At 29.3% G+C, this 17,263-nt stretch overlaps 1 protein-coding gene across 1 annotated transcript in view; it reads left to right on the forward strand.

Moving 5' to 3' along the window:
* Positions 1–16,716, forward strand: part of LOC145844723 (centrosomal protein of 135 kDa-like) — a 40,239-nt gene extending 23,523 nt beyond the window's left edge. Inside the window, exons 18-25 of the mRNA XM_082952143.1 lie at positions 234–443; positions 1,292–1,431; positions 2,019–2,169; positions 2,955–3,149; positions 3,822–4,022; positions 5,033–5,235; positions 15,626–15,730; positions 16,259–16,716. Coding sequence (XP_082808269.1) covers positions 234–443; positions 1,292–1,431; positions 2,019–2,169; positions 2,955–3,149; positions 3,822–4,022; positions 5,033–5,235; positions 15,626–15,730; positions 16,259–16,409 — 1,356 coding nt within the window. The 3' untranslated portion in view covers positions 16,410–16,716. The remainder of the gene's footprint in view (positions 1–233; positions 444–1,291; positions 1,432–2,018; positions 2,170–2,954; positions 3,150–3,821; positions 4,023–5,032; positions 5,236–15,625; positions 15,731–16,258) is intronic.
* Positions 16,717–17,263: the final 547 nt, after the last annotated feature.

The following is a 17,263-nucleotide window of genomic DNA, read 5'->3' on the forward strand; positions in this document are numbered from 1 at the left end:
CGTTTAACAAGTGAAAATGTTTACAACCAATTTTAGATAATAGTTAAAGTACACATTTTAAACACAACTTTAAAAGTTGTTTATGTAAATGTTATTATGACAATAAATTCTGATAGTAATAAATAAAATTTTACAATTTCAACCAAAAAAGTTAAAGTATAAATTATTTATGTAACTGAATAAGCAAAAACAATAAATACAAAATTATTTGTTCAAAAAAAAAACTTCCGCAGGATCGCGCCAAGGAGCAGGGGCTGCTGATGACGCAGCAGCGCGATGACGTCATCAAGCTCCGCGCCAACATGACGTCGCTGGACAGGGAGAAGGACTCGCTGCAGGCGAAGCTGGACGACAAAGTGGAGAAGCTGCACCAGCTGGAGGACGAGCTGATCGCGAGGCAGGAGGAAGTGAAAGACCTGAAGAACAACCAATCGCAATTGGGGGTAAATTTTTATATTTAATTTTAAAGATTGTTTTGTTTTGATTTTTATTGAGTTTGTGTTGATTAGTTTAAGTTAATATAATAAATTTGTTTACTTGTTGGTGCATTTCTTTTATTAGATAATAAAAAATAAATAAGTGAAGAATAACCATTCACAATTGGAGGTAATTTTTATTTTTATGTTTTATTTAGTTTGTGTTGATTAGTTAAACAATTTATAAATATATTTTTTATTAAATGATAATAGTAAATAATTTAAAGAATTACAGCTCACTACAGGAGGTATTTGTTTTTAAAATAATTTTTTATTGAGTTTGTGTTAATTAGTTTAACTATTTACAAATACATTGTTTTATTAAATGATAATAATAAATAAATCAAAGAATTACAATTTACAATAAGGGGTGGTTTTTATTAATGTTTTATGTTAATTAAATTTAAAATTCGTAAATAAAAAGTAATCTAATTTTAATGTATAGTACTCTTGAGTTGTTCAAGATTTATTTATCAACTATAACATGTCGGTTGTATTTTGGTAACTTTAACATTTTAATGATAAATAGTTCATTGTAAACTAAAAAGTATCACAAGAAGCTGCTGTGGTTTTTATTGTAAATGTGAGTTATATGATTCGTCGTCATGGAAAATTTATTCAATTCTTTTTCTATTCTAAGAGTTTTAGAAATTTTGTTATTCAAATTTTCCTCAAATTTTTCTGAAGTAATGAAATACTAAAACCAGATTAAAATAGCTCAAAGTACACATTTAAATTCTATGTTTGTTTATATATTCTTAAAATATTAAGGTGAAATTTAACATTTTGTTACAATAGTTTTTATAAATATTAAGGTGAAACTGGACCACTGCAACGACGACATAGCGGCAAACGAGCGGGAAATTCGAAGTTTGAGGCGCCAACTGGAAACCACTGAGGCGGAACTTGTTGAAACCAATAGAATCAAGGAAAATCTGTCACGTGACAACAGAAGGTTTGTTTGAGAGTTTTTATAGTTAATTTTATTATGCTACAAATTTAGATATTAAGTTTACAGGATTGCCACTTTACCTGGAAACCTTGTAAAACCTGGAATTTGACAATTAAGACCAAAAAAACCTGGAATTTCAAACAAAAATCACTAAAAACACCTGGATCTTTAACAATTTTCACATGTTTATTAGTAAAATTTCAATTTGACTCAAAAAATCTATCATATAAATTAGAAATTTTTTGTCATCATTAAAAAAAATTTTTATCAAAAAACATAAAGTGGCTTTACAGTATCTTTTCAATGTTTTTATACTTTTTAACACAGTTTCTTATCTTTAACTTAACTCTAAACTATATTAAGACACAAAAGTGTGTACTTTTAAAAACCTGGAAAAAATTTGGAAAAAACGAATGGCAATCCTGAGTTTAATATTGATGTTAAAAATGATTTTTAAACTTTACTATAGAAAAAAAAAACTATTGTAAATACAATTTTAATGTAAAAACTTAATTTGATTTTTTAAGGACGTTACTTTCAAGACTTTTAACAGTATTGAGTTCTTAAATTATTTCTGTGAACTTTCACAGAATGCAAGACGACCTTTCGACGATGACCCGCGAAAACCAAGACGTCAATTTGGAATTGGAAGAGACGATGAAGAGCCGGGAAGACATGAAAAAAATAATACAAGACAAAGAAACATTGGTTCACAACCTGGAGAACAATATAAGTTCTAAAGTGAGTATTAATAATAAAAATAATAGAAGACAAAAAACATTGGTTCACAATCTAAAAAATAATATCAGTTCTAAAGTGAGTATTAGTAATAAAATAAAAAATAAAACAAGATAAAAATACGTTAGATCACAACCTGGAAAATAATATCAGTCTGGAAGTAATTACAAACATTTAATTGTAAACTGTTATCAGTTTTGAATTAAATAAAAATAATAGTTTAATATCATTTATTAATGTTCTTTAAACAAATAAGTTGTTGCTTGGAAAAAACGTATAAACTTAAAGTATTGATATATAACAATAACTTTAATATATTATAGTATTGTAAGCTTTTATGGTGTTAAATAACAAAGTTTTTAACGTTCAATTATTAGAAATTTACAAAAATTTACTTTTTAAGTTTACATCTGAAAACTAGGCTTCTATCTTAATAAATACTTGACTATAAGTCGGTTTTAAGCAAAATGTTTTTAACTTTATTATAAATATTTAAGATTACTTTGAGATATATAAAAATAGATTTTCATCACAATATTCTTACCTTATTTCTTAGGAGCTAGAGACTTACTCAATAAAACCTGAAGTAAATAGCAACTTATGCCTTTTCAGTTTTATAACTTTTAATTTAAAAATTTAGTTTTGCATATCAAATTATCTAAATCAGCAGTATTGTGGGAGTTAATTTAAAAAGTCAACAACAATTTTTTTTAAAGTATAAACTTTAATTTTGAGCTGCATAAAGTTTTAATTTAAAACGTTTTAACTGAAAAATTCCCCTTCACCAGGAACGAGAGATCAGCGACTTGCTGGACCAGTACCGGAAGATGTCCCTGGACAGGGAGGACCTGGACCGGAAGCACCGGTTGCTAGGCGACGAGATGGCGGTTGCCAGGCAGGAGTTGCAGGCGGTTGATGGGGAGAGGAAGAAGTTGGGACAAGAGTGTGAGCATTACGAGCGGGAAGTGACTAAATACGTGCAGGTATGCGAATTTATATGAAATTTATATTATTAAATATAAAAGATGTTATTTTTTATATAACAATTATTTATATGGAAATAATTATTTTCCCATCAAGAATAACGGGAAAATAAAGATAAATTTGTTTTTATTTAAATTTTTGACAATTTAAATTTGTCAATTTTTGTTGACAAAAGGTGTGCGAAATTTATATGAAATTTATTTAAAAAGGTTTAAAATTTATATATTTAAAAATTTTTTTTTGTTGACAATGCTTTTAAGAACATTTAGTAAGCTTTAAAAGTTTTCTTACAAAAAATAAACTCATGAGTTTAGCTATGTTTTTATTTGATCGTTGTCAACTTTTGCTGTTATCCTTGCTATAACTTTCCAAAAAAAGTAGTTTTTTTTTGACTTCTTTTTGGTTTAATTTAAATTACTTTGTAATAGAGTAGGATTATGTCTTGAATCAAAAAACAAAGTTTTTGACAGTTAATTTTAGTTTACTTTTTTTTAAAGAACTAAGATTAGGAAGTTGGAAATAAAAAGTAAGGAATTAATTTCATTTAAACTTAAAGAACTTTTTTTTTATGCTTTTACACACTTTCGTCTTTTCATCATTTTTTCAAAACATGGCACTAAATTTTTTAATCACTGTTTTCAAAATAATTTAAAAAACCTCAACACCGACAGGCGAGCCAGTCGTACGAGCAGCAGCTTTCCAATGTGACGTCACAGTTGGCGAGCGCGGAGGTGGATTGCGACAACCTGCGGGCGGACAAGTCGAGGCTGCAGCAGGAGCTGACGGGCTTGAGGGAGCTGAACGCGAAGTGCGAGCAGGACAAGGATCACGTGAGCCGGCAGCTCAGCGAGAAGAATGTTCAGTTCGAACAGGTAGGTGTTTTATATATATATATATATTTATTGAAATGACGATTTTAAAAATACTGGAACATATGTTTCATAAAGACAAAAAAGATTTAGTTCTATATACATATATATATATATATATATATATATTGTATATACATAGATAAAACTAAAATACACACAATAAATTTTTGCTTGGTACAGCTGTTTCAGCTGTATAACAACTATGTTTATAATACATAAGTTATATAACTGTATGGGATAGAGTTCTGAATATATAAGAGCTTAATTATTAAAATGTTTTTTATTCAGCGATTGTCACTTAAGTTATTTCTCATTACCTGATCTTACTATATATGTTTGTGTGCTTCGTGTCATTTTATTGTTTCTTAGAAAGCTCTGAAGATCCTTTTAGGAAAAACGGCGTTAGCTTAAGTTACAATCGTTGAATAAGAAATATTTTAATAATTGTAACATTGGAAATATTTAATGTTTTCATTTGTTATTATTTTAAATATTTTATTTTACTTGTCAACAATTTTATTAACTCCGGATAAACCTCTATTCAAATTATATATCTCAATTTAAAACCCCATTTTAACAAAAACTAATTTCAAAACAGCTTCACTAGCTATGAAAAGTTAATAACTTTCTTGATTAAGATAAATATAATAAAAAACAATTATTTTTTTATAAACCTTAAAAATTCCTACTAAAGTAAATATAAATAAATGTATTGTTTTACTGCAATTTTTGTTAATTTCATTCATTTAGTAATACAGTGCTTATTTAATTATCCGGACACATTGGGCAAGATTTTTCTGTAAACATGTCCGGATAACCAAAATCCGGATAACTACAAAAAATTAATTTTTCATAAAATACAATGCATAATAAATTTTCCTCTGACTGAAAGTGTCCGCATAAGTGAATAAGTACTGTAATCCTTATAAAGTTAAAAAAAAATGTATAATACGATAACAACAAATAAAAATATCAAACATTTCTAACTAAATAAAAAATATTCCAAACAGCTCCACTGCAACTACGAAGACGTGTCGAGGGAGCTGGAGCTGGTCCACAGGCACCTGGACAGCGAGCGGGCGGGCAACAAGAACCTGGAGGACATGATGGCCTCGTGCCGGGAGAAGGAGTTCCAGGCGCAGCTGAACGCGCAGGAGCAGAAGAGCGAGGGACAGCTTCTGCGGGACAAACTGGCGCTGAACGAGAGCAAATTGTTTGTTTTTATTATTAGATTAATTTTATTGTTGAGGGATGAACTGGCGTTGAACGAGAGCAAATTGTTTGTTTTTATTATTAGATTAATTTTATTGTTGAGGGATGAACTGGCGCTGAACGAGAGCAAACTGTTTGTTTTTATTATTAGATTAATTTTATTGTTGAGGAATAAACTTGCGTTGAACGAGAGCAAATTGTTTGTTTTTATTATTAGATTAATTTTATTGTTGAGGGATAAACTGGCGCTGAACGAGAGCAAACTGTTTGTTTTTATTATTAGATTAATTTTATTGTTGAGGAATAAACTTGCGTTGAACGAGAGCAAATTGTTTGTTTTTATTATTAGATTAATTTTATTGTTGAGGGATAAACTGGCGTTGAACGAGAGCAAATTGTTTGTTTTTATTATTAGATTAATTTTATTGTTGAGGGATGAACTGGCGTTGAACGAGAGCAAATTGTTTGTTTTTATTATTAGATTAATTTTATTGTTGAGTGATAAACTGGCGTTGAACGAGAGCAAATTGTTTGTTTTTATTATTAGATTAATTTTATTGTTGAGGGATGAACTGGCGCTGAACGAGAGCAAATTGTTTGTTTTTATTATTAGATTAATTTTATTGTTGAGGAATAAACTTGCGTTGAACGAGAGCAAATTGTTTGTTTTTATTATTAGATTAATTTTATTGTTGAGGGATGAACTGGCGTTGAACGAGAGCAAATAGTTTGTTTTTATTATTAGATTAATTTTATTGTTGAGGAATAAACTGGCGTTGAACGAGAGCAAATTGTTTGTTTTTATTATTAGATTAATTTTATTGTTGAGTGATAAACTGGCGTTGAACGAGAGCAAATTGTTTGTTTTTGTTATTAGATTAATTTTATTGTTGAGGGATGAACTGGCGTTGAACGAGAGCAAATTGTTTGTTTTTATTATTAGATTAATTTTATTGTTGAGGGATGAACTGGCGCTGAACGAGAGCAAACTGTTTGTTTTTATTATTAGATTAATTTTATTGTTGAGGGATGAACTGGCGCTGAACGAGAGCAAACTGTTTGTTTTTATTATTAGATTAATTTTATTGTTGAGGAATAAACTTGCGTTGAACGAGAGCAAATTGTTTGTTTTTATTATTAGATTAATTTTATTGTTGAGGGATAAACTGGCGTTGAACGAGAGCAAATTGTTTGTTTTTATTATTAGATTAATTTTATTGTTGAGGAATAAACTGGCGTTGAACGAGAGCAAATTGTTTGTTTTTATTATTAGATTAATTTTATTGTTGAGGGATGAACTGGCGTTGAACGAGAGCAAATTGTTTGTTTTTATTATTAGATTAATTTTATTGCTGAGGGATGAACTGGCGTTGAACGAGAGCAAATTGTTTGTTTTTATTATTAGATTAATTTTATTGTTGAGGGATGAACTGGCGTTGAACGAGAGCAAATTGTTTGTTTTTATTATTAGATTAATTTTATTGTTGAGGGATAAACTGGCGTTGAACGAGAGCAAATTGTTTGTTTTTATTATTAGATTAATTTTATTGTTGAGGGATGAACTGGCGTTGAACGAGAGCAAACTGTTTGTTTTTATTATTAGATTAATTTTATTGTTGAGGAATAAACTGGCGTTGAACGAGAGCAAACTGTTTGTTTTTATTATTAGATTAATTTTATTATTGAGGGATGAACTGGCGTTGAACGAGAGCAAATTGTTTGTTTTTATTATTAGATTAATTTTATTGTTGAGGGACAAACTGGCGTTGAACGAGAGCAAATTGTTTGTTTTTATTATTAGATTAATTTTATTGTTGAGGGATGAACTGGCGTTGAACGAGAGCAAATTGTTTGTTTTTATTATTAGATTAATTTTATTGTTGAGGGATAAACTGGCGTTGAACGAGAGCAAATTGTTTGTTTTTATTATTAGATTAATTTTATTGTTGAGGGATGAACTGGCGTTGAACGAGAGCAAATTGTTTGTTTTTATTATTAGATTAATTTTATTGTTGAGGGATAAACTGGCGTTGAACGAGAGCAAATTGTTTGTTTTTGTTATTAGATTAATTTTATTGTTGAGGGATGAACTGGCGTTGAACGAGAGCAAATTGTTTGTTTTTATTATTAGATTAATTTTATTGTTGAGGGATGAACTGGCGTTGAACGAGAGCAAATTGTTTGTTTTTATTATTAGATTAATTTTATTGTTGATGATAAACTGGCGTTGAACGAGAGCAAATTGTTTGTTTTTATTATTAGATTAATTTTATTGTTGAGGGATGAACTGGCGCTGAACGAGAGCAAACTGTTTGTTTTTGTTATTAGATTAATTTTATTATTGAGGGATGAACTGGCGTTGAACGAGAGCAAACTGTTTGTTTTTATTATTAGATTAATTTTATTGTTGAGGAATAAACTGGCGTTGAACGAGAGCAAACTGTTTGTTTTTATTATTAGATTAATTTTATTATTGAGGGATGAACTGGCGTTGAACGAGAGAAAATTGTTTGTTTTTATTATTAGATTAATTTTATTGTTGAGGGACAAACTGGCGTTGAACGAGAGCAAATTGTTTGTTTTTATTATTAGATTAATTTTATTGTTGAGGGATAAACTGGCGTTGAACGAGAGCAAATTGTTTGTTTTTATTATTAGATTAATTTTATTGTTGAGGGATAAACTGGCGTTGAACGAGAGCAAATTGTTTGTTTTTATTATTAGATTAATTTTATTGTTGAGGGATAAACTGGCGTTGAACGAGAGCAAACTGTTTGTTTTTATTATTAGATTAATTTTATTGTTGAGGAATAAACTGGCGTTGAACGAGAGCAAACTGTTTGTTTTTATTATTAGATTAATTTTATTATTGAGGGATGAACTGGCGTTGAACGAGAGCAAATTGTTTGTTTTTATTATTAGATTAATTTTATTGTTGAGGGATAAACTGGCGCTGAACGAGAGCAAATTGTTTGTTTTTATTATTAGATTAATTTATTGTTGAGGGATGAACTGGCGTTGAACGAGAGCAAATTGTTTGTTTTTATTATTAGATTAATTTTATTGTTGAGGGATGAACTGGCGATGAACGAGAGCAAATTGTTTGTTTTTATTATTAGATTAATTTTATTGTTGAGGGATGAACTGGCGTTGAACGAGAGCAAACTGTTTGTTTTTATTATTAGATTAATTTTATTGTTGAGGGATAAACTGGCGCTGAACGAGAGCAAATTGTTTGTTTTTATTATTAGATTAATTTATTGTTGAGGGATGAACTGGCGTTGAACGAGAGCAAACTGTTTGTTTTTATTATTAGATTAATTTTATTATTGAGGGATGAACTGGCGTTGAACGAGAGCAAATTGTTTGTTTTTATTATTAGATTAATTTATTGTTGAGGGATGAACTGGCGTTGAACGAGAGCAAACTGTTTGTTTTTATTATTAGATTAATTTTATTATTGAGGAATAAACTGGCGTTGAACGAGAGCAAATTGTTTGTTTTTATTATTAGATTAATTTTATTGTTGAGGGACAAACTGGCGTTGAACGAGAGCAAATTGTTTGTTTTTATTATTAGATTAATTTTATTGTTGAGGGATGAACTGGCGTTGAACGAGAGCAAATTGTTTGTTTTTATTATTAGATTAATTTTATTGTTGAGTGATAAACTGGCGTTGAACGAGAGCAAATTGTTTGTTTTTATTATTAGATTAATTTTATTGTTGAGGGATGAACTGGCGCTGAACGAGAGCAAACTGTTTGTTTTTATTATTAGATTAATTTTATTGTTGAGGGATAAACTGGCGTTGAACGAGAGCAAATTGTTTGTTTTTATTATTAGATTAATTTTATTGTTGAGGGATGAACTGGCGTTGAACGAGAGCAAATTGTTTGTTTTTATTATTAGATTAATTTTATTGTTGAGTGATAAACTGGCGCTGAACGAGAGCAAATTGTTTGTTTTTATTATTAGATTAATTTTATTGTTGAGGGATGAACTGGCGTTGAACGAGAACAAATTGTTTGTTTTTATTATTAGATTAATTTTATTGTTGAGGGATGAACTGGCGTTGAACGAGAGCAAATTGTTTGTTTTTATTATTAGATTAATTTTATTGTTGAGGGATGAACTGGCGCTGAACGAGAGCAAATTGTTTGTTTTTATTATTAGATTAATTTTATTGTTGAGGGATGAACTGGCGTTGAACGAGAGCAAATTGTTTGTTTTTATTATTAGATTAATTTTATTGTTGAGGGATGAACTGGCGTTGAACGAGAGCAAATTGTTTGTTTTTATTATTAGATTAATTTTATTGTTGAGGGATGAACTGGCGTTGAACGAGAGCAAATTGTTTGTTTTTATTATTAGATTAATTTTATTGTTGAGGAATAAACTGGCGTTGAACGAGAGCAAATTGTTTGTTTTTATTATTAGATTAATTTTATTGTTGAGGGATAAACTGGCGTTGAACGAGAGCAAATTGTTTGTTTTTATTATTAGATTAATTTTATTGTTGAGGGATGAACTGGCGTTGAACGAGAGCAAATTGTTTGTTTTTATTATTAGATTAATTTTATTGTTGAGGAATAAACTGGCGTTGAACGAGAGCAAATTGTTTGTTTTTGTTATTAGATCAATTTTATTGTTGAGGGATGAACTGGCGTTGAACGAGAGCAAATTGTTTGTTTTTATTATTAGATTAATTTTATTGTTGAGGGATGAACTGGCGTTGAACGAGAGCAAATTGTTTGTTTTTATTATTAGATTAATTTTATTGTTGAGGAATAAACTGGCGTTGAACGAGAGCAAATTGTTTGTTTTTATTATTAGATTAATTTTATTGTTGAGGGATGAACTGGCGCTGAACGAGAGCAAATTGTTTGTTTTTATTATTAGATTAATTTTATTGTTGAGGATAAACTGGCGTTGAACGAGAGCAAATTGTTTGTTTTTATTATTAGATTAATTTTATTGTTGAGGGATGAACTGGCGCTGAACGAGAGCAAATTGTTTGTTTTTATTATTAGATTAATTTTATTGTTGAGGATAAACTGGCGTTGAACGAGAGCAAATTGTTTGTTTTTATTATTAGATTAATTTTATTGTTGAGGGACAAACTGGCGTTGAACGAGAGCAAATTGTTTGTTTTTATTATTAGATTAATTTTATTGTTGAGGGATAAACTGGCGTTGAACGAGAGCAAATTGTTTGTTTTTATTATTAGATTAATTTTATTGTTGAGGGATAAACTGGCGTTGAACGAGAGCAAACTGTTTGTTTTTATTATTAGATTAATTTTATTGTTGAGGGATGAACTGGCGCTGAACGAGAGCAAATTGTTTGTTTTTATTATTAGATTAATTTTATTGTTGAGGGATGAACTGGCGTTGAACGAGAGCAAATTGTTTGTTTTTATTATTAGATTAATTTTATTGTTGAGGGATAAACTGGCGTTGAACGAGAGCAAATTGTTTGTTTTTATTATTAGATTAATTTTATTGTTGAGGGATGAACTGGCGCTGAACGAGAGCAAATTGTTTGTTTTTATTATTAGATTAATTTTATTGTTGAGGGATGAACTGGCGTTGAACGAGAGCAAATTGTTTGTTTTTGTTATTAGATTAATTTTATTGTTGAGGGATGAACTGGCGTTGAACGAGAGCAAATTGTTTGTTTTTATTATTAGATTAATTTTATTGTTGAGGGATAAACTGGCGTTGAACGAGAGCAAATTGTTTGTTTTTATTATTAGATTAATTTTATTGTTGAGGGATAAACTGGCGTTGAACGAGAGCAAACTGTTTGTTTTTATTATTAGATTAATTTTATTGTTGAGGGATAAACTGGCGTTGAACGAGAGCAAATTGTTTGTTTTTGTTATTAGATTAATATTGTTGAGGGATGAACTGGCGTTGAACGAGAGCAAATTGTTTGTTTTTATTATTAGATTAATTTTATTGTTGAGGGATAAACTGGCGTTGAACGAGAGCAAATTGTTTGTTTTTATTATTAGATTAATTTTATTGTTGAGGGATGAACTGGCGTTGAACGAGAGCAAATTGTTTGTTTTTATTATTAGATTAATATTGTTGAGGGATGAACTGGCGTTGAACGAGAGCAAATTGTTTGTTTTTGTTATTAGATTAATATTGTTGAGGGATGAACTGGCGTTGAACGAGAGCAAATTGTTTGTTTTTATTATTAGATTAATTTTATTGTTGAGGGATAAACTGGCGTTGAACGAGAGCAAATTGTTTGTTTTTGTTATTAGATTAATTTTATTGTTGAGGGATGAACTGGCGTTGAACGAGAGCAAATTGTTTGTTTTTATTATTAGATTAATTTTATTGTTGAGGGATGAACTGGCGTTGAACGAGAGCAAATTGTTTGTTTTTATTATTAGATTAATATTGTTGAGGGATGAACTGGCGTTGAACGAGAGCAAATTGTTTGTTTTTATTATTAGATTAATTTTATTGTTGAGGGATAAACTGGCGTTGAACGAGAGCAAATTGTTTGTTTTTATTATTAGATTAATTTTATTGTTGAGGGATGAACTGGCGTTGAACGAGAGCAAATTGTTTGTTTTTATTATTAGATTAATATTGTTGAGGGATGAACTGGCGTTGAACGAGAGCAAATTGTTTGTTTTTGTTATTAGATTAATATTGTTGAGGGATGAACTGGCGTTGAACGAGAGCAAATTGTTTGTTTTTATTATTAGATTAATTTTATTGTTGAGGGATAAACTGGCGTTGAACGAGAGCAAATTGTTTGTTTTTGTTATTAGATTAATTTTATTGTTGAGTGATAAACTGGCGTTGAACGAGAGCAAATTGTTTGTTTCTATTATTAGATTAATTTTATTGTTGAGGGATGAACTGGCGTTGAACGAGAGCAAATTGTTTGTTTTTATTATTAGATTAATATTGTTGAGGGATGAACTGGCGTTGAACGAGAGCAAACTGTTTGTTTTTATTATTAGATTAATTTTATTGTTGAGGGATAAACTGGCGTTGAACGAGAGCAAATTGTTTGTTTTTGTTATTAGATTAATATTGTTGAGGGATGAACTGGCGTTGAACGAGAGCAAACTGTTTGTTTTTATTATTAGATTAATTTTATTGTTGAGGGATAAACTGGCGTTGAACGAGAGCAAATTGTTTGTTTTTATTATTAGATTAATTTTATTGTTGAGGGATGAACTGGCGTTGAACAAGAGCAAACTGTTTGTTTTTATTATTAGATTAATTTTATTGTTGAGGGATAAACTGGCGCTGAACGAGAGCAAACTGTTTGTTTTTATTATTAGATTAATTTTATTGTTGAGGGATAAACTGGCGTTGAACGAGAGCAAATTGTTTGTTTTTATTATTAGATTAATTTTATTGTTGAGGGATGAACTGGCGTTGAACGAGAGCAAATTGTTTGTTTTTATTATTAGATTAATATTGTTGAGGGATGAACTGGCGTTGAACGAGAGCAAACTGTTTGTTTTTATTATTAGATTAATTTTATTGTTGAGGGATGAACTGGCGTTGAACGAGAGCAAATTGTTTGTTTTTGTTATTAGATTAATATTGTTGAGGGATGAACTGGCGTTGAACGAGAGCAAACTGTTTGTTTTTATTATTAGATTAATTTTATTGTTGAGGGATAAACTGGCGTTGAACGAGAGCAAATTGTTTGTTTTTATTATTAGATTAATTTTATTGTTGAGGGATGAACTGGCGTTGAACGAGAGCAAATTGTTTGTTTTTATTATTAGATTAATTTTATTGTTGAGGGATAAACTGGCGTTGAACGAGAGCAAATTGTTTGTTTTTATTATTAGATTAATTTTATTGTTGAGGGATGAACTGGCGTTGAACGAGAGCAAATTGTTTGTTTTTATTATTAGATTAATTTTATTGTTGAGGAATAAACTGGCGTTGAACGAGAGCAAATTGTTTGTTTTTATTATTAGATTAATTTTATTGTTGAGGAATAAACTGGCGTTGAACGAGAGCAAACTGTTTGTTTTTATTATTAGATTAATTTTATTGTTGAGGGATGAACTGGCGTTGAACGAGAGCAAATTGTTTGTTTTTATTATTAGATTAATTTTATTGTTGAGTGATGAACTGGCGTTGAACGAGAGCAAATTGTTTGTTTTTATTATTAGATTAATTTTATTGTTGAGGGATAAACTAGCGTTGAACGAGAGCAAATTGTTTGTTTTTATTATTAGATTAATTTTATTGTTGAGGGATAAACTAGCGTTGAACGAGAGCAAATTGTTTGTTTTTATTATTAGATTAATTTTATTGTTGAGGGATAAACTGGCGTTGAACGAGAGCAAATTGTTTGTTTTTATTATTAGATTAATTTTATTGTTGAGGGATAAACTAGCGTTGAACGAGAGCAAATTGTTTGTTTTTATTATTAGATTAATTTTATTGTTGAGGGATGAACTGGCGTTGAACGAGAGCAAATTGTTTGTTTTTATTATTAGATTAATTTTATTGTTGAGGGATAAACTAGCGTTGAACGAGAGCAAATTGTTTGTTTTTATTATTAGATTAATTTTATTGTTGAGGGATAAACTGGCGTTGAACGAGAGCAAATTGTTTGTTTTTATTATTAGATTAATTTTATTGTTGAGGGATGAACTGGCGTTGAACGAGAGCAAATTGTTTGTTTTTATTATTAGATTAATTTTATTGTTGAGGGATGAACTGGCGTTGAACGAGAGCAAATTGTTTGTTTTTATTATTAGATTAATTTTATTGTTGAGGGATAAACTGGCGTTGAACGAGAGCAAATTGTTTGTTTTTATTATTAGATTAATTTTATTGTTGAGGGATGAACTGGCGTTGAACGAGAGCAAACTGTTTGTTTTTATTATTAGATTAATTTTATTGTTGAGGGATGAACTGGCGTTGAACGAGAGCAAATTGTTTGTTTTTATTATTAGATTAATTTTATTGTTGAGTGATGAACTGGCGTTGAACGAGAGCAAATTGTTTGTTTTTATTATTAGATTAATTTTATTGTTGAGGGATGAACTGGCGTTGAACGAGAGCAAATTGTTTGTTTTTATTATTAGATTAATTTTATTGTTGAGGGATGAACTGGCGCTGAACGAAAGCAAATTGTTTGTTTTTATTATTAGATTAATTTTATTGTTGAGGAATAAACTGGCGTTGAACGAGAGCAAATTGTTTGTTTTTATTATTAGATTAATTTTATTGTTGAGGGATGAACTGGCGTTGAACGAGAGCAAATTGTTTGTTTTTATTATTAGATTAATTTTATTGTTGAGGGATAAACTGGCGTTGAACGAGAGCAAATTGTTTGTTTTTATTATTAGATTAATTTTGTTGTTGAGGGATAAACTGGCGTTGAACGAGAGCAAATTGTTTGTTTTTATTATTAGATTAATTTTATTGTTGAGGAATAAACTGGCGTTGAACGAGAGCAAATTGTTTGTTTTTATTATTAGATTAATTTTATTGTTGAGGGATAAACTGGCGTTGAACGAGAGCAAATTGTTTGTTTTTATTATTAGATTAATTTTGTTGTTGAGGGATAAACTGGCGTTGAACGAGAGCAAATTGTTTGTTTTTATTATTAGATTAATTTTATTGTTGAGGAATAAACTGGCGTTGAACGAGAGCAAATTGTTTGTTTTTATTATTAGATTAATTTTATTGTTGAGGAATAAACTGGCGTTGAACGAGAGCAAATTGTTTGTTTTTATTATTAGATTAATTTTATTGTTGAGGGATGAACTGGCGTTGAACGAGAGCAAACTGTTTGTTTTTATTATTAGATTAATTTTATTGTTGAGGGATGAACTGGCGTTGAACGAGAGCAAATTGTTTGTTTTTATTATTAGATTAATTTTATTGTTGAGTGACAAACTGGCGCTGAACGAGAGCAAATTGTTTGTTTTTAATTTTGTTTATTATATAATTAATTACAACTTCTGAGGGATAAATTGCACTGAATGAGAGCAAATTGTTTATTTTAGTTTATTTATTTTATTAATTAAGTACTTTCATTTCTTGGAGACAAACTTGCGCTTAATGAAAGCAAATTGTTTATTTTATGTTTTCTTTATTTTTAAATGACAAACTGACTTTAAGTAATAGATCAAACACCTAATTTCATCAAGACTAAAAATCAAAACTATCTGCTTGTTATTATTGTATTGTAACTATTTCTGTTATATTCTTATTTTATTTATTAAATACAGACAAATTTATTTCCGAATCAATGTTATACTTTTTTAAAATCATTATAAATCACACTTTATTTTTATTTAAACTTACACATGTATCATTTAATTTAAAGTGTTGAACTTAGTACAATATTTTTTATAGTTTTTTATTTATCAAATACAGACACAGCGTGAACAGAGAAGTCTTGGCTCTGAGAGACAGAAACTCACAGCTGGACGCTGAACTGGAAGTCACTAAAAGAAGCCTGACCAATGAAAGATATGAGAGGTAAGTGGTTCATGCATATTATTGTCTTAATAGGCATTTATTTAATTCTGGATTATTTTGTTTTAAGTATCTAATTCAGTTGTATTGGCTTTACAAGTATAACTCATAAATTTTCCATTTTGAGAAGTTACAGACTTTTGGTTATCCCTAAATTAAGTATTAAAGCTGTTTGTATTTGCTAATTTATAAACTTTCAAATGGTAGCTTAAGCATATTTACAAAACACTAAACTAAATTAAATATTTTAGAAGCTTTTAATGCTGCAACTGACTATTTTTAATAACTTAAATGTAACTTTTCAAAATTAAACAGCTCATTAATAACTATTTTTTTATCAAATAATTTTCAATCAACCACATAAGTAGCAATTAGTAATGACTGACGTAGTATGACGTAATGCCTTGTGTCGGTGGACCAACTTATTCTCCCAGATTTTAAAAAACCGGGAGAAAAAGTTGGTCCTTTTTACCACAGGGTAACTAATACACATATGTATAAATGTTGTACAATAATCAACCAATCAAAAAGGGAGAAAGCGGTTCAGGAGCTCCGTCGTCATGGCTACCCGTCCCCGGCAATGTCCAGGTACGGCAGGGCCCACTCCCCGGTAAACAGGTCCGTCAGCCCCTCCAGGAACGTGTCCTTCAACCTTTCGCCCACCAGAAGCCCCACCAGGTAGAAAAATAAATAAGTGAAAAATTGTAATTTTTTACAATAAATAAAAAAAATTGTAATTTTTTACAATAAAAAAAAAAAAATTTTACAATAAATACCTTGTGAAGTTTAATTTTTATTCTCAACTTTTTCACACAAAACAAACACACTAGGTCGAAAAATATAATTAATTACCAGAAATACCCCAGGTAGAAAAATAAAATAAAGACCCAGTAAAGTTTGTTTCAACAGAGTTTAACTTTCAACACCCAAATAGTTGATTTCAGTTATATGTCATTTTGAATTGAGTTTTCTCTTTAGTTTTTCTTAACCCAAGCATGTATATTTTCATTAAAGTTTAAGTTTAAAAAAAGTAACCTAATAGGTCAAAAAATTAAAGTTAGACTTTTATTAATGTGTTTAGTTAAACTCATCTCTAAACTAGATTTTATTCAAAACACCTAGAGTTAGTTTTGATTTAAAGAATTTAGCTTTATACCCTGTCCATAATAGTTTTTGTTGATTTTTTTTTATGTTTCAAAAAGTCGCTCTAGGTCAAAAAATATTTTAAAGAATTGTTAAGTTTTTAAAACCCTTAAAAGTCGTTTCAAAAATCCGCTAATCAAATCTCATCTACCTTTTTTTTTTTCCTCTTTTAACTCCTACTAATCCTTTAATTTTATTCGTAGTGCTTTGATTTAAGTTTAAATTTACTAAAATGATAAAAATAACTGTTTTTAATATTATTTTGTGTTTGAAATATATTTAAATTTCTATTTAAAATCTGTAAAAAAAAGCTTTTTAGCTGCTTTTTTATTTTGCTGCAGTTCAAAAATTAATTGTTTTTAAAAGTTGCCGCCTCTTTATATTGAAACCTCT

This window comes from Thalia democratica, chromosome 9 (genome assembly GCF_965202585.1).
Source record: "Thalia democratica chromosome 9, ktThaDemo2.hap1.1, whole genome shotgun sequence".
Taxonomy (NCBI): domain Eukaryota; kingdom Metazoa; phylum Chordata; class Thaliacea; order Salpida; family Salpidae; genus Thalia; species Thalia democratica.